The sequence below is a fragment of the Cinclus cinclus genome, chromosome 6 (genome assembly GCF_963662255.1).
Source record: "Cinclus cinclus chromosome 6, bCinCin1.1, whole genome shotgun sequence".
Classification (NCBI taxonomy): Eukaryota; Metazoa; Chordata; class Aves; order Passeriformes; family Cinclidae; genus Cinclus; species Cinclus cinclus.
In genome coordinates this window covers 42,644,116-42,670,339 of record NC_085051.1, presented here as the reverse complement: position 1 = coordinate 42,670,339, position 26,224 = coordinate 42,644,116, and the positions used below count along the sequence as shown (strand labels likewise).

At 39.1% G+C, this 26,224-nt stretch overlaps 1 protein-coding gene across 1 annotated transcript; it reads left to right on the top strand.

Moving 5' to 3' along the window:
* The first annotated feature begins 476 nt into the window (after positions 1-476).
* On the top strand, positions 477-26,224 carry GTF2A1 (general transcription factor IIA subunit 1). Its single transcript, XM_062495286.1, has 9 exons — positions 477-621; positions 7,249-7,350; positions 8,958-9,162; positions 11,505-11,569; positions 13,673-13,748; positions 15,488-15,621; positions 16,499-16,819; positions 18,678-18,767; positions 21,711-26,224. Exons 1-9 carry the CDS (start codon positions 592-594, stop codon positions 21,816-21,818), a joined length of 1,131 nt encoding a protein of 376 aa, XP_062351270.1. The 5' UTR covers positions 477-591; the 3' UTR covers positions 21,819-26,224.

Sequence of the window (26,224 nt, the reverse complement as noted above, 5' to 3'; positions counted from 1 at the left end):
GAAAAACTCGACGTGACACTTAGTGCCCTGGTCTAGCTGACACGGTGGCGTTCGGTTATTCGTTGTACTCCACAGTCTCACAGATCTTTTCCAAACTAAACCATTCCGTGTTTCTGTCCCGCGCGCGGCCACGGAACGCCGGATCGCCGGCTCCACTTGCCGCGCGCGGCTCGTGACGTCACAAACCAGGCGGGGACGGCGCTCCGGAGAGAGGCGAAGACACTTCCGCCTCGATAGGGCCCAGCCGCGCGGCCGCGCGCAGCCACTTCCGCCTCGATAAGTGTCATGGCGGCGAGGGCGGGGCAACTCACGTGACGCGATCTCGCGGCAGCTCTCGCGGTGCTTGCGCCCCCCCGCCCGCGTCCCCCGCTCGCCGGCCGCTCGCGCAGCGCTCGACTCGCGCTATATAAAGGGGCGAGGCGGCAGCGCGGCGGCTGCAGCCCCGGGGCCGCGAGCGAGCCCGGCACAGGCCGCGGGGCCGCCCCTGAGCCGGGGCGGAACGCGCGGGCGCTGGGGGGACGCAGCCGGGCAGGTTTATTGTTTTAGGGGCGACTCCCCCCGCGGTTGGGGGCGTCCCGGGGGGCTCGGGACATGGCGAGCTCGACTAACACAAACCCCGTGGTAAGGACCGGGTCGGGGGACGAGGGGGGCCCCGGGGGCAGCGCGGGCGGAGGTGGCCGGCGGGGCCCGCCGCCCCCTCCCCCGCACTCCCTTCCCTCCCGCCGCCCGCCTCGGGCGGTCCCGGCCCCCCGGCGGGCAGGGGCGGCGGGGGGCGCGGGGCAGCCTCACCCCCGCGGCGGCAGCCAACTTGTGGCGCCCGGCGGCGGGGAGAGAGAGGCGGCGGGAGAGGAGCGGTGGGGGCGCGGGGCGGCGGCCCGGGGGCGGCCCCGCGGGGAGGCCGGGGGTCCGGCGGGGAAGGGAAGGAAGGGCCGTCGGGCGGGGGGCGCCGCCGCCGCCGCCGGCGGGAGGCGCCCGGGGAAGGGGCGAGAACTGGAGGAACGCGGGCGCTAACGCCCGGCCCGAGATGAGGGGAAGGGGCGCCCGAGCCAGGTTTCGGTTTTGCGGTGTCGGGGAAGCCCGCCTGGGCTCCGCTGGAGCCATTTTATGTTGCTTTGTAAGAAGGCGACGATGGTTGAAAAGCACTTATCCCAGTCCGGCCGGATCGGCTAAACCGAGTGAAAGCCCTCAACTCTGGCGAGCGAGGCAGTATTTATTTAAAAAAAGAGGAGAAAAAAAAAAGAAACAAAAAAAACAAACCTCTCCCCCCAGTTCCCTTCTCGTGCTTTCTGCACCTTGGCGGGTGGCTCGCTGCTGCACTTGTACTCACGGAGGTTTGCAACAAACAGTCACACAGACCTGCGCTGCCACCGAGCCCCCCCGGCCGCCGTTCCGTTCCCCGGCGCGCCCCCGGCCGCGACCCCCGCCCCGAAGCGCTGGAGGAGACAAACCCGGCGTCCCGGCGGCGGGCTCGGCCCCCTTGTTTGTGGCTCTCGGATCCATCATGGCTTCCCCCTGCCTTTCTGCCTCCCTGCTCCTTGTGTTCCTCCTCCCTGTGGCTGCCCTGTTTATATAGCGCTATTGCCGCTCTCTAATATAGACTCTGCTAGGATGGGAAGGTGCTTTCCAGCCCCACGTCACCGCCTCTCCATTTAAACACCACATCAGCCTTTAAATAGGGAGCGAGCCGCGGAGCGCGGGCTGGGAGGTGCATGTGTCCGCGGCGGTGGCTGGGAGGCGGGCGGCTTGTCCCTCGGATCCCAATCGGCCTTCCCCATCGGTTTCTCTTCCCTCCACGCCGCCCGTCCCCGTCGCCACCGGGCTGCAGAGCGGTGGTGCTTTGCGGGGGCGAGGGTGTCTCCTGGCCCGTGTAAATGGGCTTTCCTTTGCTTCTATGCATCGCACAAAGAGACTTTTCGTCTGTTGCTGCATTTGAATCTGTTTTACGTTTTTCTTCCTTTTTTTCTTTTTTTAATTTTGTTTTTACACTTTTAAAAATTTGCTTGTTTGGTTTTGGGTTTTGCTGTGGGTTTTCTTGTTGGTTTAGGATTTGTGTTTTTTGTCCTTGGCATATAGCTCGCACACGTTCCTGTGCTCCTGTAAAGCCTTCAAAGTAGCTTTTCTGCTGCGTGGGGAAAGGAGTGTTTAAACGGTTCTTACCCAGTGTATCAAGGAGAGTTGTGGTATTTATTTTATGGCACTTTGCCAATGTCTGACTACAGCTGTATCCCCAAAAGTGGAATTAATACTCGAGTTTTATACATGGGTCATGTGCTGCAGGTGCTGCTCAATGATTTATGTGTGTTTCTGGTGCCTGAAGTGTACAAAAATTTTATTGCAATCCAGGTAGACAGGGGTTTTGGAATTTTCGCTACTTAGTTTCATTACAGTATTTAGTGTACTACAAAATACATAAAAGAAAACGTAAAACATCTTAAGTTTTCTTTTTCTAATCTGAAATGTTGGAGACCTGCTTGTGAGTTAGGTTAATGCAATTGTAAAGAAACATCTTTGATTTGATATTTTGTCAGCATCTGTGTCAGAAAATTTTGGGGAAATAGCTGTTGCACAGAGGACAGTTACTCAGCAGGATGTGTATTTGAATGTGTGTGATTTAAATCTTAGTTGTCCTTTTGTTTATAAACTTCTTAATTTGTGTTTTTATATAAGAAAAGGTTTTATTTCTGTGTAGTAAATTAGAGGTCTTGCTTCTATTTCTTGATCTAGGTAGTACTGAATAGCAAAAAATACATACGTTGAATAATCTCCAGAGGACTTGTAAATATTTTTGACCCCACAATTTACAGACTTGTTTTCTTTCGCTGTATTTCTGTACTGGAAGTCTTTTTGAAAGGTGTCAGTGTTTGGAATAGTAAAAGCCAAGCTTAAAATGAGCCTGCTTCAGATAGGTATGCTTTAAATTAATCTTCAGTTAAGCAATAAAATCTTTTCATTGTATTAAATTGAGTCTCATTCAGTAGCAAAAAATACGTTGCTTACCCAAGGGTTGCCAAACATGAGTAGGAGCATTTTGAAATGCTGCAACCACGTGACTTCAGGAAGCTGGGCTTGGACCCTAATGTGCCAATGGCATCACATCAGCATCTCTGATCATATCTGAATTGCTAGAAACCCATTCTCTGTAATAAAAGACAAATGTTAGATGTTAACAGTTATATATAGTATAAGATTTTACGGGTGATAAAGCTAATTTATTTGTACTGGTCCACAGCAACATTAAAACTCAAATACAATATAGATTATATGCGTTACTTTTTTATGCACATCTTTGATGTAATCGTGACTAGAATTAGTTGCCTTTACAGTGTGCTCTGCCGGCTGCATGTGGCTGGCTTACAGCAGTAATTGCGCAGCTGGGAGGAAGATTAGCAATGTTTCAGGGAGAGCTGCAGAAGCAACCAGGAGCAAACAATGTTGTCAAATGTACAAAGTATGCTGTGGTCTGTCTCTCCATAACATGTTGTTTATTGGAAACACAAATTGCTGAAATGCCAGGTGTTGTGATAATGATTGCAGAGGATCGTAGTTTTTGAAGCGGAAGGAATGTAGGAAGCGTAAGCCCCCAAAGGCATGTGGCATTTCTTAAAATAGCTTTCTGGTTGCTCCTGGATTTGGAGTGTGTGTATAGCAGTGTCACCATACTCGAGAGTTTTCTTATCAAGATGCACAGAGAAAGTAAAATACAATCATTCCCTTATGTTCCTGGAGGGGGAAATAGTCGATTCCAAATTTCTTCTATGTGTTTGTGGTTGTATCTAATAAATCAGGAATTTTAATTGTTGTCTTTAATCTGTAGTAAGCACTTGGAATAGTGTTTATTGAAGAGTTGAGTATTTTGCTCTTAAAAGAGCTTGACATTTATTTACAGCAATGTACTCTTTATGAGGGAGGCACTTTCATATAAACCAGATGAAAGCACAATTATTTTAATAGCAACCTTTAAAGTTTCCATTTGTTCTCATTGCTTTCTCTGACTGAATGCAGAAACTTACTAGAAAGCACACCTACTATGCCATCTTACTCAGTCTAAATTGTATTACTATGTTTATTTTTTGAGTATAGTTTTGTCATTTGACTCCAGAGTCTTAGATGGCTTATAAAAACAGCTTCAGCATCATATAAATAATGCTTAAAGCTAAAACTTCGTGTATGTTGAAAACAGTACAGTGTGCTTTCTTCTAAAGTCTGGAACTTAGGACTGTTTTGTAATTTTACAGGATATGCCTTTTTTGAGGTAGGAAAGGAGCCTTTTGTGATGTGTCAGCAGTGGCAGAGTGAACATCTGTGCTCTTAACCTGCCTTTCTGAGGTCTTGCTAAGCTAATGCTGGACGCTAGAAACCCATAACTGCTTCGATTTGTTTTTTTCTCTTACCTGCCTGGGGGGAAAAAACAAAATTCCCAAGCAGGCTGTTGGGCTGTGGAGTCAGTTTGTTGTATTTGAATGTTAGTATCTTTCTTACAAGGCTTTATACACTCAGAAAGATTTATGAATAAGCCTTACGAAAATACCGGTCTGTGGAGATTGGCGGAAGTAGCTACTGGTGAAAATTATTTGGGCCTGCTTGTGTAAAATATGTTTTATTAGAAAAGGAGACCTAATAGGTAATTTAGGAAGAGGAGGATTAAAGGAGAAAATGAACCCTCTGTCCTGCAGGAATTTTGATTGTAATTTGAAAGCATGCAGGTAGTAGTTCTCTTGACTTGACCTCAAGTATATAAGTTACTTTATTTAAGCATATCGATTTGCAGAATGTGGTTTTTGGCATTAAGTAACAGATGCCTTTAATGTAATAAGGAGCAATATATGGAATAGGTTAAGTCGTATTTCTGTGCTAGTTGAATTGCATAAGCTTCATTCAAATTTTTAAATTACAGAAATAATAGTTCTTAATGTTATTAAGTAGAATGTCTTTTTGCATCTGTTATGCATTAAGTAGAAAAATAATCCTGTTAATGGTGCTTGGTATTTCTGAGTCGCTACACAGATTTAAAGTACTAGCACTCAAGAGTGAGTCTGGCTTTGAAAGTCTGTTTTAATGTTTATAAGCTCAGTTAATGTAGTATTTTAAACCTGGATAAGAAAGCATGCACTGCGGTATGTTTTGTTTCTTTTGGAGAAGTTAAGTTATGGGCATAGGTGCTGTGAATGTAGTTGTCAAAGATGGCAAGCTTACTCTGTTACTTGAAGCCAGAAATTTTTAGTGGTTGGTTGGTTGTTTTGATGTGTTTTGTTTTGTTTTTTAAAGACCAGTTACAAAAGGATGAATGATAACATTTCAGATACTTGATTTGCAGCAGCATGTTTTAAAGCTGAAATGTGATCAGTAACATAGAGTAGCATGTTGGATTTTGTTGGGATTTTTTGGTTTATTTTTGCACTTCTTTTTCTTTCTTGGGGGGAGGGGCTGGGGCAGGGATTCTTAAAAAAAGTAACTTGAGCATGCCCCAGTGCAGAGCTTTTTTTAAACAGTAAGGGCATAATGTACTAAGCAGCCATCAGACTGCATATTTCCAGGTTCCAAATACGTTTATTCAATTGTAATCTTTATGCATTTTGTTAAGTTTGATTTTCCTATTTTTTCTCCTGCATCTAAAAGTAGAGAGGTTCAGCTTCTTTTTTGTGCTTATTGACCACTCAGATTTTCCCTGGGTTAGTAAATCATGGGCTCCTAGTGTCCCTACATTATTCCATAATTTAGGCATAACAATTCATAACACTTGAAATACAATTCTTAGCATGCCTGCAATAAATTCAACACTTCTGGAATGCACTAAGATGTCTGTGCATATAATAAGTAGTTCAATGCATTAAGTAAATTTGTGTAATTCTTGCACCTCTGTATTATCTGCTTGTGTTTGGTGCAGATTTCCTGTGTGTGTGTTGGAGGTACAGTTTTCCTAGAGTGGTAAACCCACTGCATGGTGCAGGATGTTTGTATTGAGGATGTACAATGTATCTGGTGTGTGTGGCATCATTCGAGATTTATTGCTTAAGGGAATTAGGCGGTGGGGCTGAGGAGAAGGACAGTTTAGAGAAAGTTGTGGCTACTTTCTGATAGTTCAGAATTGGTGTACTCGCAGCCCAAGGAGCAGACTTGGGCAGTGGGGTATGTGTGGTTCACAGGCTGTAAGATTGATCAGCCATAATTTGCAGCTTGCACTGCTGCCTTGCAATTAGATGGCACAGATATTTAAGCCTAGCCAAAATCCCATTTAGGTTCATACATACAAGGAGAGGTCTGAGCTGTACTATTTAAAAGTACGTGTACTAAGTACATGTATAAATACTAAGAATGTGCATAGTACAGTTCTCATGTGGTTCTGTGAATTAAATTTTTTGCTTTAATTGATCATGTTAACATTTATAATTGCTCATGTTTACATTCTCTGTTTTAAATTGTACCTTAATTTTAAAATTCTCAAAATGATTGAAGTTGGAAGGGGCCTCTAGAGGTCTTCTTGCAACCCCCTTGCACAAGCAGGGCCAGCTAGAGCCCAGGATGATGTCCAGATGGCTTTCAAGTGTCTGCAGGAATGGAGGCTCCAGAACGTCTTTTGGCAACCTAAAGTGAACTGACAATTCTCTTTCTTTGATAGTTTAGGTGTGAAAGCAGTGTAATAATAATATATTTTTAGTATTCCCCCATGAAAAATTGGAAATGTAAAAGCATAAGTAGTGATTGAAAACAGAAGCCTGTCCAATCTAATATCCTGTCTTAAGGAGTTTCTGAAAACAAATACATAAAGAAGAACAGGACATTCACATGAATCCTTCCAGTTTTTTGAGCCTTCAGTGTTTTTCAGCTCAAGATCATTCTGAGCCATACTTGTTGCCTGTTGGAACTAGTAAGCAGCAACAAGTTTCCTGTCTTTAATACTTTGGATACTCTTAAATGCATTTTTGCCCACATCCAAGCATTTTTATGTGATTTTGCTTATTTGCAAGCAGAAAACAAATTTAACAGAAAACAATCTCCTTTTCTCTGTTTTAAATGGTGCTCTTTGTGGCTTGATAACTCTGCTGCCATAGTTATGGCACAAAATATCCTTCCCTTTTCATGTTGTTTGAGCTGTTGTTCCTGATTTATACCTTCCTGGATATTTCAGTCACTTGGAAACCTGTGGTGTATTCTGAAATGCAGTTTTTTGTGGGGGGGAAATCTTATTTTAATGTTAAAGTGACAGATTTTTTTCAAAACAGTGCTGACTAGTTGCTGGTTTCTTTAAAGCCTAAATTGTACAGGTCTGTAATTGAAGATGTCATTAATGATGTCAGAGAAGTTTTTCTGGATGAAGGAGTGGATGAACAAGTTCTCATGGAACTCAAAACAGTAAGTTGAACTTAAGAGTTATTTTTAATTGAACAATACAGCAGTTAGTTTCCAAATCTGTCTACTGTTGTTCACTGTAGAAATACTAATTTTTAGTTAATTAAGCACTGTAATCTGCATATCTGTAACCACATACCATTTGAATTGCACTGTTGTACAGACAGATCTACTCACCCTGTTATTTAATCTGGCAGCAGTCACCTGGATGCAGTGTTACTTTGATCCCCAAAACACTGCATTTTTAAAAAAGGGGAAAAATACGTTTATTTCAGAGACAGACAGTTCTAAGTATGTCTCTGCAGGAAAAATAAAATGCCTGCACTGCTTGATGTTTTTGTCTTTCTGAAGAAGAGTTGCATAGTCAGATTTTTGCACGTATGGTTTGTCGTTTGCAAAAGTATTGTCATTCGGGGCGGGGGGGGGGGGGTTGGTATGTGATAAATCACACTGTGTGCCTCACACTTGCCTGAAGCTTTGATTCAGAATTGTTTTATGTGGAGTGGGTTTGAAGCAAAGGTCCAAAATGAAGGCAGGATGTTAACCTGAGCTCTAGTGGGTCTCCTATAGCTTTCTCCAAATTCTTCAGGAGTAAAAAAAGCCCTTCAAAGGGGAAGGGAAAAAGTGCAGGAGGGGGGAAGGCACAACAAAAAGAAAGGAAAGTAGGTGACTTTTTGTCTCATCTGCCGTGAACATGGTGTCCCACATTCACAATATTTTTGAAGTATTGAAAAAAAGATGGAGTGGGAAACAAATTTTGAATTTGACTAGACAGAAACAGTTGAAGACTTCTCCCATGAGGCCATGATCTGTCTTTGTGAAAGCACAGTGAGCTCTATAAAAAATTTCTTTGGTATTTGTGTTACTGATATGTTCTGCAAATAATGTCAGAAAAAATTAATGAAGCCAGAGACAATAAGGAAAATGAAGTATTGAAGAGGAAGGGAGCCCTAGCAGATTTTGCAGTCAGAAGTGCTGGGTGCCTGTAGTCTTTTAGACTTCGTGTTACAAGAATACTCGTGTTGCTCTTTTAACAAGAGCTGCTTTTTTTGCATCTGTGTCTGTCCTTTGGAGACATGTCAGCTGACATAAAGAACCATAGGACCAAAGCTGAATTTGATAGTGTGGTAGAAACAGTATAAATTATTGTAGAGAGGCATTATCTTAGGTATACTGGTAGCTTCTGTTGTAGGCAGCAATAGTCTTTAAGCAACTTCGATTGAGGAATTCCAAGAAGAAATGGCTTGAGGAAAGCTGTAATAAAGAATTGTTTTTGCGATGAAAGAGGTAAGAGAGAAGGAATATAGGGGAGTGGGAAACTTGAAGTCTTATTTAAAGTTACCAGTTTATCTCAATTCATGCTTCTATTAGGGTTGTTGTGAATCTTCCACACTTGGAAGAAAGAATGTTAAAGCTTAATCTTGGACTGACAAAGGATATTTTATTATTTTACTTAACTCAGTGAAGTTATCTTTTGTCTATATCTGCCTGAAGGCTTTTTGCACAAAATAAACACTGAAATTCAGTTTTATAGTACCATCATTATATTGTTACAAATCCCATAGAATAAAAGTTATACACAGATATTTTTCTTTCCTTTTCCAAACTAGCTGTGGGAGAACAAGCTGATGCAGTCTAAGGCTGTAGATGGCTTCCATTCAGAAGAGCAGCAGCTTTTGTTGCAGGTGCAACAACAGCAACAGCAGCAGCAGCAACAGCAGCATCACCACCACCACCATCACACACCTCAGCCGCAGCAGACTGTGCAGCAGCAGTCTCAGCCACAACAGGTCCTTATTCCAGCATCTCAGCAAGGTCAGACTTAATCTCTAAACTCTCTGGCAAAGCACTCTGAAGTTAGTCCAGCTCTGTAGCATATTCTGAATCTAGGGCAGGATGGTTAAGAGGAGGTATACTCATAAGTGGGAGCTATTATTTCTGTCTTTCTACTTGGCCTCGCTTCAATGGGTCAAGAAAGCTGTCTTGGTGAAGAAGTGATTTGGTATTTAAGTCATATTCTTTAGAAGATCGTGAAAAAAGCTGAATTCTTCTCTTGGTCTCCTATAACATAGCATGCTTTCAGAATGGACAACTTTCTAAATTCCATTAGCAGCTCTCAGTTCAAGCCAATATACATAAGCAGTTGACAGTTCAGTCACAAGGTGGTAATGTCATTAGGAGCAAATTATTTCAAAAAAACATTATTGGTTAGCATAACTCAATGCTAGGACACAAAAGTACTTGTATTATAGTCTGTGTAGGTTTTTTTTGGTCTTAAAAGATTGCACACTGTGTAGATGTGGATATACCAAGGTGTATTTTAGCTAGGCGTAGCAGTATTGTTTCTTCTAATAACTGTCTTGCATATTCATTGAAAATTTTTTGCAGAAATTATGTTATTTGAAAACTGAGATAAATACTACTGGATTTTACTGCATATATGTTGAAAAAACATATCTGCTATCTATGAAAGGCTTGATTGAGTTTCCAGTGTATTAAATTTGTGACATAAAAGATTTATTTGTGGTAGTCACAGACTTCAGTCTTCTTGTCAGATTTCAGGGATCAGAAAACCTGTGTTGTCATAGGCGTGAAAGATAGATACGAGTTGATACCCCTTGCTGTCTCACCCCAAAACCAGCCAAAACCCAACCACTATATATTCAACACAGTATAGAACTAACGTGACTAGTTTTTTCCATGGTGTTGTTTTGGGGGTTTTTGGTGGTTTCTTTGGGGCACTTTTTTGACAGGGAGGGAAAGATTGGTGTTGGTTGCTTGTTTTCTTCTTACAGTACTTTTTTATTTTGGCTAGACATAAACGAGTTCTGTATGTTGGGTGGGGTAGAACTAATTTTGAGATGAAAGCCTCTCAATGAGCACGGCGGCTGCAAAGGCTCGGGGCTCGGCGGGTGCGGCCGCTCACCGCGCCCTCTGGCGGCCCCTCGGCGGAGCAGCCGCCGCTCCGCTGGCCCGCGTTCCCCGCGCTGCAACATGGAGGTTGTTCCCTGTGCTCGCGGGGTAGGCAAGATCCTGCCCGTGGTAACACACTTAAAGTTCGTTTATTGTTGCCCAGTGTTGTGGCTTACGACTAAATGACCGTGTGGAGACTAAATGAAATTAGGATATCAAAGCACTTCCATCACAGAGATGCAGCTTTACGAATTACTTGTCTTCCCTGTTCCATGGTGGAGATGGTACAGTAGTTCCTCACGTGATCTGGTGCAGTCCCGGGGGGGGGGGGGGGGGGGGGATCAGGATGATCAACATGGTGATTCCTGCTGTCCTTTCTTTGATCCTGGCACAGGTTCACAAGATTTCCTTAATCTTTCGCCCTCCTTAATTTCCCTGAAAGTTAGAGATGCCCTCAGATCTCTGTACAGGTTGTGAGGCTTCCTAGCCCAGAATCTTATCCAGAAACTCTTATTCCTAATATTCTTAAGTGTCATTTGTTTAAAGGATTAGATGGAGAATAGTTTGTCAGTGAATAATTAACTCAAATTGCACTGTCACTTTCAAGTTTCCTGTTTCTGATAATAACAGTGGCAACCTGCTTGTTCAGTAGACTTGGACATATGCATTTCCAGGTGATCAATAGGTTGTTGGTATAGTTTAGCTGTCTTTATTCTTTAGGTCACCAAAACTGCTTTGTTGTGTGGGAGAGGTGGTTTATCACGTTCCATCTGCTTCTCTTGCATTAGAAAGACAGTGAAGATCATGAGCTTACAGCTATGCTGACTGTGCACAGCTCAGGCTAACTGCAGCATCCCATTACTCTTCATCTTGGAATACTCCTTTCTTAAGACTCTTTTAAAAGTTAACTACACTTGTTTTTGAAGAACTCTGAAATTTGGTTTCATAAATGTTATCAACATCTCAAAAATACATTTTCAGTCTTGCTTTGCATAGATTCAGAATAGGTAGCTGAAGCCCTTGAAATAAGATCTGTAAAGGCAAAGTAGTGATATCACCCTTCAGAGCTGCTGTTGAATATTATCTTGAGAGTAAAACTTACTAAGACCTGAGACTGCTTAGTATTTGTTTTTGTGATGCTCAGCTGACATTTGGGTGATATTCTTTCTAAGTTACTCTGGCTTGGATGTTATTTGGGCAGATTGTGTATTTTCCATTAAATGCTGGATTTCTTTTGTTTCTAGCACCTCAGCAGCAGGTTATTGTGCCGGATTCCAAGCTGATACCACATATGAATGCATCAGGCATGGTAAGAGAAGGATTTTATACAGGCTTACAGTCATTATGTAAATTGTTTTGATTAAATAGCAAATAGAAATTTCTATTAGTCATCAGATGCTTGAAAGTAATTTAGGATACATTGGTAAACCTATCTGCCATCTTTGAGTTTTGCTGCTGCACTTACAGTCTAGGAACAGTAATCTATAACTTCAGTTCAGCTAACAAATCTAGGATTTACTTTGTCCTCTGCTTAAATATGTTTAACTGAAACTTTTTAAAATCAGAAATTGGAGTAAGGCTGGTATGAATCTCCATGATGATATGCTCATATATCAATACACCACCATTAACTGATGTGAGTGCAATTATTTGCTAGATGCAGGAAAAAGCATTAAATATGCTGAAACTTAAGCTTATGTTGAATGAGAGATGTTTTAGCATTTCAGGTAGATATTTGCTGGTCACATTAATTTGATTCACTAATTATGTAACAACATGTAGAACTGGTCACAGTTTTCTTTCACTTTGTATCTCTAGAGGTTAATATTGCTTATCTTGCTTTAAAGGCCCTGTCTTAATTTAAAGAAAAATAAGTTGTTTGCAAAACGTTGAAGATGACCTCTAATAAAAGTTTAATATGTGTTGTTATGACCAGAATTCATTACATTCTTACCACTTCTATGGTAAAAGCTCATGAAGCATAGTCTCATGATGCAAGAAGTTTTGAAGCTAGAACAGCCTTCTCTTAGCTTTTACTTTTCCATTACCAGTTGATCTTGGAACAGAAAAGAGCCTGAACTTTGTTACTTGAATAGCATGATTTACCCACAAGCTAAGAGCACATAAACATTCACCCTTTTCTTATGTTTGACAACCATTTCAATGGGATCTGTAACTTTGCAAGTCCAACGGTTAAATGTGTTTTTGTCCTGTCTCAATTATCTCAGGGTATAGAAAAAAGAGTATGCCAGGCTTTTTAAACTCCACTGCTGTCAAAATGTTGATGCTTTGGATACCAGAGAGAACTGCTGTTCAGCAGAGTTACAGTTAATTTGGAAATACTGTTTTTGTTCATTAAAAACATTGAAGTTGATTTATAAGAGTGGATATGACAGACCTTGAGTATTTTGGAAGGTAGAGAGTAATGAAAGTTATTCACCTGCCTTTGTCTGGGATGTGGGAATGCATACAAGCAAGTTTTAGTTTTGTGTGGTGATCTCCAATCTTGGCAGATACCGCTACTATATTGGCTAGACAGTATGGGGAGATCCTGTTTCTTCTAAATAGGAAATAAGCACTTCACCCAGTAATGAAGTTTAAATCCTTTCAGTAATGAAGAATAATTGGCCATAGTTCCCTTATAGTAGGGGAATAGAGGCTTTTCTGTAGGCACCTGAAGTTGGACCCTTGAAATGGAGAGGCCTCTAGAGAAGTCCATCATCCTCTGCAAGTTAAGGACTTAATACAAATTTTTGTATTTGGTGCTCTCATAATTGTGTTGGAATTCAGTTTCCTTGTGGGTTCAAATCGTTACTCATTGGTAGTTCTACTTTCTCTTCGAACCAGCTGTCTTGAGAGAAGAAAAAAAAATCAGTCATTCTGTGAACAGTCAGTACACAGCATGTGTAGATTCACTCAAAGGACTTACGTGATGTCGGACTTGGCACGCAAATCACTTACAGAATGAAGAAGAGTGCAAACCTGATTGCTATGCCTCGTGAAAACAAGAAAGGCGAACATAATCATTGCTTCAGTACCTTATGTTTCTTCAGATCTGTAGGCCCATAGCTTCAGCTGCTTTGAAAAAGTGTAACTGAAGTTGCCAGATGGGCAGTGCAGTGTTGTGCTGTATTGGTAGATCAGCAGAGAAGGCAGAGAAATCACATGGAGTTGCGTTAGGGTGTGATATTTAGTGATTTTGCTTCAGTCTTACTATTAAAGAAGGAAAATAAAATAATTTTTATGTGTAGTATAATGTACAGTTAAAATGCCCGCGGTCTAATAGCTGCAGGACCTTGTGTGCAAATGCTATAAACAGCAGTAAAATGTCAGGTATGTCCAGGCAGCATACTGTGAGATGAAATGCTGTCAATATTACATTTCTGGTTAAAAAGCTTTTCTTGTATTTCAGAGTGCTGCAGCCACTGCAGCTACATTGGCTCTCCCTGCTGGTGTTACTCCAGTTCAGCAGATACTTACAAATTCAGGTAACTCTCTGAATATTGAGAACAAACTATAGTTTTAAGGGGGTTTAAGAGGGAAGCATTCTGGGCCTTACTTATTTACTGCTAAAAAGCAGGATCTGCGAATCGACCCTAACAAGGTAGTGCAGTCTCTTTATTTTATTCCTGCATGTTTTGCTCACTGACGTTCTTACTAACCCTATGGTTCTGCCCTAACCACAAGGTGTTTTATGTTAGAATCTGTGTAAGTTTTCCCCACTTAGAGTAGCTCTAGACACACAAGGATTTGGGTTGGTGTCTTTCCCTTTTGTGTATTTCTGAGCTCAGGTACTGTGACTTCAGAAGAGTAATGTCCCAAGGTTTTTTCGTACCTGCTAAGCATGCAAAGTGGGATTTCTAATTTTGCTAGCAATGATAACTTAATTTCATATTTATTGTTTTTAAATACTGTTATGCCATGCATTTAAAGTATTAATAAAAGTTTGATGAGCAGCATAGCTGATATTTAATGTACTTTCATATTGTGTTGATTTTATGAACCTGATTATAGATCTACTCCACAGGAAATAAAGAAAGGCCTGAGAAATATAATTTTCTAGATCTAGTTGCTGCTTTTGCTGGAGTAGTTCACCTTTGCTCAGAATCACCTGGGATTTACCCCTCCTGTTTTAAACAGTATAATGTTTATTTGTATATAGTTGAAATAAAATTTTAAGTATGCAGCTGTTCTAAAAATCAAAATCTTACCAGTTTTAAGGATGCACATCTGCGCTTGTTATAGTGCAGAATCATCTGCAGCCTACATTTGTTACTTTTGTAGTAATACTTCAGTTTTGAACATTTACAGTAATTTCTTAGACTAGGGGTGGGGAAGTCCCTTCTTTCAGGTAAATTTAGCTGTTTCAGTAAATAGGGCTTTGCATTTTGCTGTGGAGAGAGAACAGGAAATCCATCTGAGGAAGATGTATAAAGTTCAGGATTATCAAATTTAATTTCTTCACTCTTCTTACTCCACCTTTATTATAAGAAATGTGAAAAACTAAAGTCGGAGTGTATGTTAGCTCTTACTTTTCAGAATTTCAAGCTATTTCCAAGTGTGTGTTTGTGTCTTGAATGTATTTTGTTAAGTGATGAAGGGTATAAAATTGAAAAGCTGAAATAAAACAAAAGGAAATCAAGTACAGGCATTGTGGGGACATAAAGGAGATGTGGACAATAAATGTAAGGATAGATTATTCCCCCCCATCACCTGCAAATAACACTGAAAAGGAAGTTATGGACAGAGGAGTTTCTTGCAGTCAGAAGGGAAAAATTCTGAAGAAAGGTCATGGAGTTAAGAAATATCATGGGCCCTGGAAATATCATGGTGTTAGCAGTGGATAGAATATTTTATATTGTGAATATATGTACTTCTATTTTGGTTTACAATAATTTGTCTTTCCAGCTGTAAAATCTATCTCTTAAAACAGGAGGTAGGCTCACAAGTGGGAGCTATTATTTAAAATACTGTGCTGTTTTAAAGGATTAATCTGTGGCCTGCAAAAGTAAATTTATTTTTGTATTGTATACCTCATGATCATATTTAGATGGTAAACAGCCCTATTCCTTGTTCCTGGCACAACTGCAATGATGAAAGTGAATCATTTTAGTAGTTGTCTCTTTTAAGTGCCATTGGTATTCTTCCAGGAAACAAGCTTCTAAACTAAGATAATTTTAAAAGTGAACTTGTACATTTGATTAATTTGATACTTATTTTACTGCAGGCCAGATCCTCCAAGTGGTTAGAACTGCAAATGGAGCTCAGTATATTATTCAGCCACAGCAGCCAGTGGTTCTACAGCAGCAGGTTATACCCCAAATGCAGCCTGGTGGAGTACAAGCACCTGTTATTCAGCAGGTAAAGGAATTTATTTTAATAGGTACACTTGGAAGAAAAGAACATGATAAGAAGGAGCTTGCATTTTTCTATGCTGAACTAGAACACAAAACTTAGGAACACTATAATTTAAAAAAAAAAAAAGGTTGTGTCAAGTGTGGCAGGGGTTTTTTTTGGCTTTTCTTGCCTTTGTTTTTTTTAAAATTAACAATCTTGAAATGTTGTTTTCAGTGTCACTTTCATTCTTGCCAGATACTGACTGGATGCAGTGTGAAATTCCTTTTGTGCATCTCCTGATGAGTTATATTATGTGCATAATCCTAGTCTACATACTTTTAAATTAATTGAAATTTTTCTGAGTCACATAATACTCAGAACAAAATACCTAGAACTGACACTCCTTGGTTATTTTTGTAGTGAATACAGTATGTTTTAGAAAGATTGTTGATAACCTACAAGGTCAGCTGTGTGTCCAGACTCTGTTAGCATTGAATTTAGCAAAGTTGCATTGTCAGTGTCACAGTTCTACCGTTTAAGTGTGACTAACAATTTGTGAAGTTTATTTTTTTTTAAGAAGATTTTTTAAAAATAATCTTTTACTTGAATTAAAACATTCCAGTGCTGTGTTTAGAACTCAGATGTGGTAGTAGTGCTCATGTTTTAGAATAGATAGATTTTTAAAGTTCTTAAATTTAGCAGCGCAAAATGCAGAAAATTAACAAGTAAGGCAAGAAGGTATGCGATAAAAACTAAACTTATGTACCTGATATACGTGAAGTATTTGTAACTCTTCTCTAATTAGTTAAGTCACATTGATATGCTTCAGTTGTTTCCTTTGAGTCTGATGTGGTTGTCTGTCATGTTAGCAGCCACAGTACTTACAATGATATTCCATCAGGTTTTGGCTCCTCTTCCTGGAGGGCTTTCCCAGCAGACAGGAGTGATTATTCAGCCTCAGCAGATCCTGTTTACAGGAAATAAAACTCAAGTTATACCTACAACAGTGGCTGCCCCTACACCAGCTCAAGCACAGATTGCTGCAGCTGGTCAGCAGCAGCCACAGCAACAACAGGCACAACCACAAGCACCACTTGTTCTCCAAGTTGATGGAACAGGGGACACATCATCTGAAGAAGAAGATGATGAGGAAGAAGAGTATGATGATGATGAAGAGGAAGAGAAAGAAAAAGATGGGGGTGAAGATGGCCAAGTAGAAGAGGTAGATTTAATGTTATGGTTGTGTTTCAATTTTTTGTTGTTATTTTAAAGGAAACTATATCAAGTAATACAATTACTTCAGTAATTTTGAGACTATAACTCTAGTCCTTGTACTTCAGGTTGTTTATTTCCAATATTGAAGTTGTGGAAATGGTGTGTATTAGCAAACAATGCAGCTGGGGAGGGTGTGGGGAGCACAGCAAAAATTAGCTGGTGTCCATCACCATTTAAAACACTTCAATAGGAATATCTTTGTTATGGAGAGGTTCAGTCATGAAATCATGTAACCTTCATGAGCAAACAGTAATAGTCAACTCCGTTTGGGACCAAGGTGTGTACAAAAGCAGGGTGTTAAGATTGACAAAGAGGAAAGCAGTGTTTGGTTCAGTGCTGGCACCAACAGATGTGGTCTACCTGTATCACATTGGTTATTCAGTTGCTTTCTGTTACACAGGAGCAAGCTTGAGAACTCAAATTTGATTACAATGCATCTTCTAGAAACACATCTTACCTTGATTTAATAAAATGAGACAGGAACAGGAGTGAGTTGTTGCATTCTTAATAGTATGTGCTTATTTTAGGCTTTGAGTTGGCTTGGTTTTGGACTTCAGCCAGTGGTTCTTACTGAGTTTTGGTGTGTTGCACCAAAAAGCCCCACAAGAATAAGAAATTGTAAAAAAGGAGTAGAGTGTAGGGAAATACTACTAACTTAAGTGTACTGATACTTATCTCAGACAGGAAGCTTGGTACTCCCTAAATCTGTCCCTAAAATGCATCTTGAACTGCCAGATTGCTTCCAAAATTCTCTACAGCCTTTCCAATTATTTTACATTCTATTTAAAATGCCAGTGTGAATAGCACTTCAGTCTGTACCACCCATGCAAGATATGCAGGTAAAACTTTGTAAATAATCAGATTTTCTGTGGTACATTTACAGTGGTGTCTTAACGCTATTCTTCTGTCACAAATTACAGGTTGAATTCATATGACTTTTCCTGTATATCATTCAGCACTGATGTCAGTTTGAATGTTTTATAATTGCCTTATTAAGTATAAATCATCATTCTTGAATATTAAGTGTTCCTTGACCTTAGTGCTAGCACTCTGAGGGAGTTTTTAATGTGCCAAGATTTCATTATCAGCATGTTAGAAATCTTATTTTTTGCTTCTTTTGCTCCTCAGCAGCTACTTTGAGTGGATCACTTCCTTACAGACTTTAAACTCAGTTAAACATAGCATTACTTTGAATGAAATTAGGACCTCTTAGTACACCTTCTCTCACTAGCATATCCTCCCTTTAGCTTATATACTTGGAAGTATATTTGTTGTCCTGTGTTTATTAGTCATTATTTCAGCTGTTGAAGTGTTCATTATTCACATAAGAGTGTGTATGTTAAGGTTTGTTTTCAGTTTTGGTACATCAAATGTGAATAAGACATGGAGTTTTATTTTTATGGTCACAGGTTTTATTTTTATGGTCACTTCTTATGTGCCCTTAAAAATGCAACTCTGTTGGATGTCACCTTTCCACTGCTTAGATGCTTTGCAGAAATGAAAATCTTCATTCTTCTGTATGAACATTTACAGTGAAGGAGCAAGAATGGAATAGTTGTGGTGACAAAAGGCTGCAGTGCTCAGAATCTGACCTGTACACTGAAGTTGCAGACTAAAATTCTTAAGGGTGTCTTCTCAGGATGGAGGGTAGGAAGCATCAGCACTCTGTTGGAAAGCCAAACGTTGACCACCTTAACTCCATTTTGGGTCCTGTAGTTCATAGATAACACTGTAGCCTCATGTTAATAATCAAAGTACAGCTCTAGTCTTGCCAACCATTGTAACTTTTTGCTTGTTTCTTTCAGGAGCCTCTGAACAGTGAAGATGATGTGAGTGATGAGGAAGGACAAGAACTGTTTGATACAGAAAATGTTGTTGTCTGCCAGTATGATAAGGTAAATCTCTACAGAAAATACAGGAGTTTTACTTTGTCTGTTCTTCCTATCAAATTTTAAAAGTAGGATCTTTGTTACTGTTAAGTACAGGTAGATCTGTACAGATTGTAATGTGAATGGAAATGAGAATTACCTGTTGTTTTAAAAACAAGTTTGTCTACCATATTTGTACTAAACTTGGTAATGAGTAAAGCTTATAAAGATTTGGCTACATTTTATTTTTCTTCATAGCATCTTTTTGTGCTCTTTAATAAAAGGGCAGTCTTCTGGGACCAAGAGTGGTGAATTATTGTTAAGTTTGTATATTTATTGTGGCTGTAAACAGGAAAAGTAGTCATCAGGATTTAGACCTGTGAAAAACTGTTTCTTAATCACTAAAATTATTTTTTCTGGATGATAGAATAGTTACCAGAGGAGAATCCTCTTTCTGTGGTATGCATTGTGCTATGCGGAATGCTTGTGCTTGTTTTGCTTTAAATTCTTCTGAACTGTCTTGTGAGAATTTAGGAATTTACAGGGGATCACATTTTCCCTGGAATACCCAGGGATTCATCTGTGCAGCAATCTTTTTAAATGTGTCTAGACAATATCAGAACCTTTTGGCTGAGACAGTACACAGATTATTTGATGTGGATTTTTTTTTCTTTTCCTGTACTCAAGTAATTTGGCTGAAATGAATAAGGATCCTTTTTAAAGTAGAAGAAAAAATGCTGTAAGCTTGTTGAATAAAAGCTCCTATGTTGCGAACAATGGCTGTGTTAGCAAGTCTTCAGTTAGTCTGCCCAGACTCTGCTTAGGCTTGCCATCAGATTAAACACAGATTTTAAGACCTACATCCCAGCCATCTGTCTCCTCTAGACTGTAATCCAAAACTGTTTTGTAAGGAATAGTGAGGGGCCTCAGGCCAGCAGTCAGAAAAGCTTATTGGGAGCTGCTGAAGCTGGGCAACAGGAGCTACACTCAAATCCTCACTCTCTTAAAAGTTGGGAATGGGAACTTAGGAAGGAGCAATGTCCACTGTTTTAACTTCCAGTGCCACGTATTCTAAAAGGACTTAATCTCTTTTCAAGAAATCATTATTCAGTTTGCCTCTAAAATACATAGAATCAGCTTAGATCTGAGCAGTTCTCTACTGCCCCGTGTCCTGCATCTGCTGGTGGTGGGTGCTTCTGGAGCTGAGACAAGAACGGAAGGGTAGCAATGCTCATGGAGAGCTTTTTGCTACCATCCTTCTGTGAACTGTCTCTTGAGGAAGAGAAAGTACCTTCTTCTCAAATGGCCAACAGAGGATCTTTTCCTCTACTACTTAGAAATCAATTTGATTATTTTTGAATCCTTGAAAACTTTGCCTTATGACAAGAAATTTCATAAATGTATTGTGTGATGTGTGGAGGATCACCTCAATTTTAAACCCATTAGTTTTGTATGATACTTCCTAGTTCAAAACAGTCTTTTCTTTTTTGCTTTCTTGGTGCCATTTATTATATTGCAGACCATCATAAACTTCCTGAGTCATATATTTGAAATCAGAGCTGCACTTTGTTATTTGTACAGCTGTTCAGACATTTGATAGCTCTTAATTTCATTCTCCAGATATCTTTTTCTGTACCTTACTTGTGAGGTTTAGGGAGGAGCACAGGCAATTTATTTGCTGGTATAGTAGTGTTCTGCAATAGTTGGTGTATGCTTTTGACCCCACTGGAAACAGCTGATATTCTCATGGAGAAGTCTTAGAACATTGGGATCTCATTCCTGACTTGTAATTGTCAGTTCAAACCCACCAGTTCTACTGTCCATGTAAATTGAAATTTATTTTTTTCCCATTGTTACTATCTTTGCTCGCCTTGAATGGCACCATTGTTTTCTTACACAATGAGTCAGGGCAGTAATATCGGTCCACAGCTCCTCAGTAACTTTTTTTTGTATCATCAGTACAGTCATTTTTCAGATCCTTAGTGAACTCTTAAACTGTGTAGACTTCAATCAGCACAAATCTTTGCTGGAACAAACTCATTTTGCTGCAAAAACTGTGTTCTTTACCTGTGTTTCCTCATCTTTATTCTGTTGTTCATCTGAGGGTCTTCCTTCTAACCTCAAGGCAGCTGAAATGCTTCAGATGAGGGATTTTTATGGAATGCCGTTCAGTAGGACAAGCCAGATCTTTCCATGTTTCTAACTTTTGTCACTGACTGTCTTTTTCAGCTTAAAGTGAAAAGAGATCACACACAGTACTAGAAATAATTGGTAGAGTGATATGGTCATAGCTGTTTTGGTGCTACGTTACTGTTTCTGCAGCACTAATGGTAGATGGTGAGACTTCCTATGCTTGATAAAAACTGAAAAATTGCAGCAGGGTTTTTATGACTTAAGCAAAATTTTCTAGATCATCTTTGGTCTAGAATTACATATTTGTCCCATCTGTGAAAGTTTATTGTAAACTTTCCTTTTGGACAGCATTTCTGAAGAGTCTTTGCTTTCCTTGAGTATCTGGTGATCTTTTGCTCTTTCAGATGCAGTTCTTGATAGATTGCAAGTATTTGTCTGCACTGTGCATACATGTGTTTGGGGGGTGGGGGGGAGGGGTTGTTTTTTGTTTCTGTTTTAATATTTCCAAAATTTACTCCTATATCTTTAGACTGAATTTTGTTAAATTTTCTTTAGTTTTAAATTAAACATATAGGCTGGCCATCAGGAGGAATGTCTTCACAGAAAGGGTTGTTACACATTGGAATGGGTTGTCCAAGGGAAGTGGTGGAGTCATTGTCCCTGGAGGCATTTAAAGAAAGACTGGATGTGGCACTCAGTATTTTTAATAATTTAGTAATGTATGTCTAATAGTTATTTTATAGTTATTTTTATTTTTCTTGCCCTTAGAATTTACTTACGCATTCTTACAGATTTCTGATGCAGAGTAATAGGTAAATGTTTTTGCCCTGTTTTTAGATTCACAGAAGTAAAAACAAATGGAAATTTCATCTCAAAGATGGCATCATGAATCTTAATGGAAGAGATTATGTATTTTCCAAAGCCATTGGGGACGCAGAATGGTGAAGTTTTAAAAGACAAAATAAAAGAACTCCCTGTAAAAGAAAAAAAAAAGCAGGAAAGGTTGAGACTTGGATATATACTCCAATCAAAATGTCTATCTGCACATCAGAAATAAACAAAAGTATTGGAACAAAGGTAAAATGTGGCAACAAAGACACTACTTCAGATGAGCAAGCCATGGACTGTAGCAGCTATAGCATTGTCTGGGAGCTGGTTTTGTGTGTTAGGAATACCTTAATTATAAATTCTACATTCAGGTACCTACAACCGGTATTTAGCATGTAAGGCTTTGTCCCCCCTGCCCTTGATTTAAGATTTTAAAATACTTCTTCCACTGATTGAAGGAACTATTCCCTTTGATAGATTATTAATCTGAAAATGCTTATTGTGTGTACAAATCTTTGCTTTGAACACTTCCTTTTGGTAGTGAGGATGGTCAGAATCTTACTTAAACTGTGTGCAAGCTTTGTACAGAAGGGTAAGAATTAAGGTGTTAAATTTTAAATAACTTGTATAAGGAAAATATTTTTAATTCTGATATGCTCATTAATTATTATATCTATTTGCTGTTTTCAATGCCGTTCCCCATAAACAGGTTGTTGTTCCTAGCAGTTACACAATGGTAAAATTATAATTTATATTTCAAAATTTTAATTTCATATTACAGGTTTTATCTAGGGCTGCATTTTTCAAATTCGAAGCACCTCATCCCCCACTAAAGTTACATTGCTTAACTTTTTAATTATATTCTTGCTGTTTGGTGGTGGTTCAGCATCACTGAATTGAAACAAGTAAGCTTCCCTTGATTTAAAAAAAAAAGGAATTGGGAAGGGTTTGGAGACCCTTTGAATCCAATAACTAGGTAATGTCATAGTAGATGCATTCCTTTACCTGCTTACGATGTATGTAGTCAGACAACCACAGGTAATTCAACAGACAACAGGAATGACTAAATTTTTAATGTAGAAAATCGCATAAAAATTCTAACATCTTGGCTGCAACTCTTAATCAAAGATCTGCTTTACTAAAAAGTATAGGCAGAAGTTACCTGCAGCAGTTAATCTCTAAAGTTTCCAGATGGCATGTAATTTCATGAAGAGAGCTGCACAGCTTCACAAATTTTGGTAGAGTATCTTTAGGCTGTCTTGGTAACACCGAATCAAGCAGTCAGATGCACTAAACCTTGTGTAGTCACTTTTTCACTTGCCTTTTTTATTGTTTGTTTGTTTGGGGCTTTTTTGTGTTCAATTTGTGAAAAGCAACAGAGTTATTCCCCCCCTCCTTCCCTTTCTCACCTCAGAAGTTGAAGAGCTTTCCTTCCTGCATAGGGTCATTCTTGCAAACCCTGCTTTTGGAAATGCAGTTACTTTTGTACGAGGAGAGGGAATGGGCATTATACTTCAGAAACTGTTGAGGAAGGAGTGTTCATGTGGCTCACCATTTCAAAAAAATTTTGCATTTTGTTGGGTGCTTGAAAAGATAATGAAAAAAGGATACAACAAAGATAATTTTTACTAACTTAGATTAGACCATGAGAAGCAGACATGATTTTTGACTTTATTTTTTGCTTGAGAATGAGACATCTTAAACATTATTTTAAAAAGTCACAAGTGTATTTTAGCAGTATGTAACAACTGCTTTGGTTTTCATTCTCTGATTCATTTGCCTCCAAGTGCATTTGTAGTCTCAGTAGTATGTAGAAAAACCACAACAAATTGTAAAGGTTTTATTGCTGTGATTTTGTACACCTGCGCTCTTAGTGATAATGACTCAAACTGCCTGTAGGCTATGTCGAGAGCCATATGGTTGTTGAAAAGCTGTCTACATTCATAAGTTTATGAAAAGTTAATTGATGATTCTTCTAATTGATTCTTCAGTAGTGGAATCATCATTTACACTGCATTTTTAGCTTGGGGCTTTCAAGGTATCTCAAACAATTGGTGTTTGCTTTCTTTTGAACAATGCAGATACTTTATTTTTTTACCACTGTTGACACTTCTATGTAAAACTGCAAGGAAATCAATAATATACCAACTGATTTCTTCCCTCACCATTTCCATGTCTGCTATCAGTAAGTCTTAAGTAGCAGACTTCAGAAAAATTCCCATAATGCTGCACAACCAAACCAATAAAAGGAAAAAACATCCCCTTTAGCTATAGATTCCTTTTTATACTACTAGAATTCAGTTTACTTACACAACACTTTGTTTTCATACAACTTAGTGACATTTCTCACCCACATACATATACTAGAAGCTGCATAGCCTCTCTATTTTAAGGGGTAGCTGAATTTTAAAGGCAGTTAAGCTTAGTCTGTTCTGAAGGATGTTAGACGCTTTCTGAATCTGCACAGCCTCTTGCAAGCTAATTGTATGGTATGCTTTCCAGATAGGTTTTGTCTTCAAATACAAATATCTGTGAAGTTTTGGGAAAGCCAGTCAAACCATGAACATACCAAACTGTGCTCTTATTGCTACATCAAGTGTTCCTTTTTTAAGTCAAAAAGCATGTTTTAATTTCATTTTATTGTAGCAGCTTGCTGTAAGAATGTAGTTTGCTTAATTTTATTATTATACTTGAATTTTTAATCATGGTTTTAACTATATAATTGAACAGACCATTTCATTAGGTTCAAAAGAAACCATTCCTTTCAGAGGGCAAGGGATTCCCATGTTCATAAGTGATTTTTTCCCCCCTTAGAAATAGTGCTTTTTTTTTTTTTTTCCAGTTTAAATAGTTCAGTATTATGGAAACAATTAATGGTTTCAAGAGGGCTTATGTTAAAATTTGCACAGATAATGGAGCACCTTTTTTATGATGGAAAAAAAAATGGGGAAAAAGATAACTTCAGAATTATAACCGTGATGGCTGATGGAAACTTGTAGAGCAACTGGGCAAAATTGAGTCTTGTGCCTTTTCAGTTTGCAGAATACCTGTTTTGCCAGTATGACAATGATTCCTGAGGGAGTAAATTTCCTGCAGTGCTTCAGTCAGAAAAGCAACTCTTTTGCGCTAATTCTGTTGTGTTTTAGTGTGTGCAATCATTTAAAACCATCTAAGTGAAAAGCAAAATGAAATGTTTTCTTTTAAGGAGATAATAGAGAATTTAGTCACATAAGGAACTTTATTGGACTATTTAAATAAAATATGTTTTTATTCCCCCTCAGTTGCTGGTTAGCAACAAGATTTCTTTGAGAGTTCATACTCCTTGTTCCTGCATTGTACTCACAACTTGCATTTAAACTTCATTCAGTTTCCTCAACACTATTTAAAGTGACAGTTGTGGTCCAAGTTTATTTCCAGGGTTGATACGTGATTCTGAAGCACACTTTCTAGAAGAGAGCAAAAAATATGTTGTGTCATGTAACCGATCTTTTTTAAATAAATATTTTCTTATCTTTTTGCTGCACAATTAGGAGTGTTAAAGTAAACTTCATTCAGTCTGTGAAAATAATTTCACCTCTTGACAGTTAGCAGTAATTATGTCACCACATGCCACTACCAGACTTAAAATTTCTTCATTTCAGTGACAGAGTTTAGAGACCTTGTTAACTAAAGTTCGTATTGATTTAATCTCTTCAATTTGTAAAAGCTCCTTTAAAAACAATAAAGCCCCCTAGAATTTCCCCCCAAAGCAAAAGCTTCCCAATAGAATGCAATAAGATGTCCAGGAAATGAGCAGTGGTTTTAGGACAATGCACACTGGATTGATACTGGGCTGCCTTACACAGCACTGTGGGGTTTTGCTGTGTGCCATCCCACACCACCCATGCACCCCCATCTGATACTAGAGTTCTTCTCAGACTTTGAGATTAGTGACTATACAAGATGAAGAAACTTGCATATTGTTTTGTATTGGTGTCTGGCATTTTGAAGTCTCGTTTTCCCATTGCTGTGATTGGTTGGGAAATGTGTAAAAACCAGTACATTGGTTTCCATGTTGTCTACTCTTTTCAGGCAGTTCATGCAGTGTGTTTTTTAATTCTTATTTGGTGGATTAGATGTTGTGGAAAAAAAAAAAGGAGCTTTTTTAAACAGGAAAAACGACCTTGGGTTAGCTATATGTACAGTCATCCAATGAGACATGTTCCAGAGTGCATAGGGTACCAATAGATTATGGAGTGGGGGACTATCCTTTTTTGCTGTTCTGAGCTACTATTGTCAACTGCTGTTGTACATATACTGTTATGTGTAAGGGGGTAAATATATTTATTATGTTTGTAAAATTCATTCTGTACAATTGCAGATCAAGGTTGCTCCTCTGTGATATACAGGATATTATGTTTCAAAGGCCATGCTTGGAATACGATTAGAGAACTTAGTATTTTGATGTACTAAGACCTATTTTAAGTTTAATATTTTGCCTTTGCAAAAACTTTAATTAAAGATGTTATTTAAAAATGTTTGCC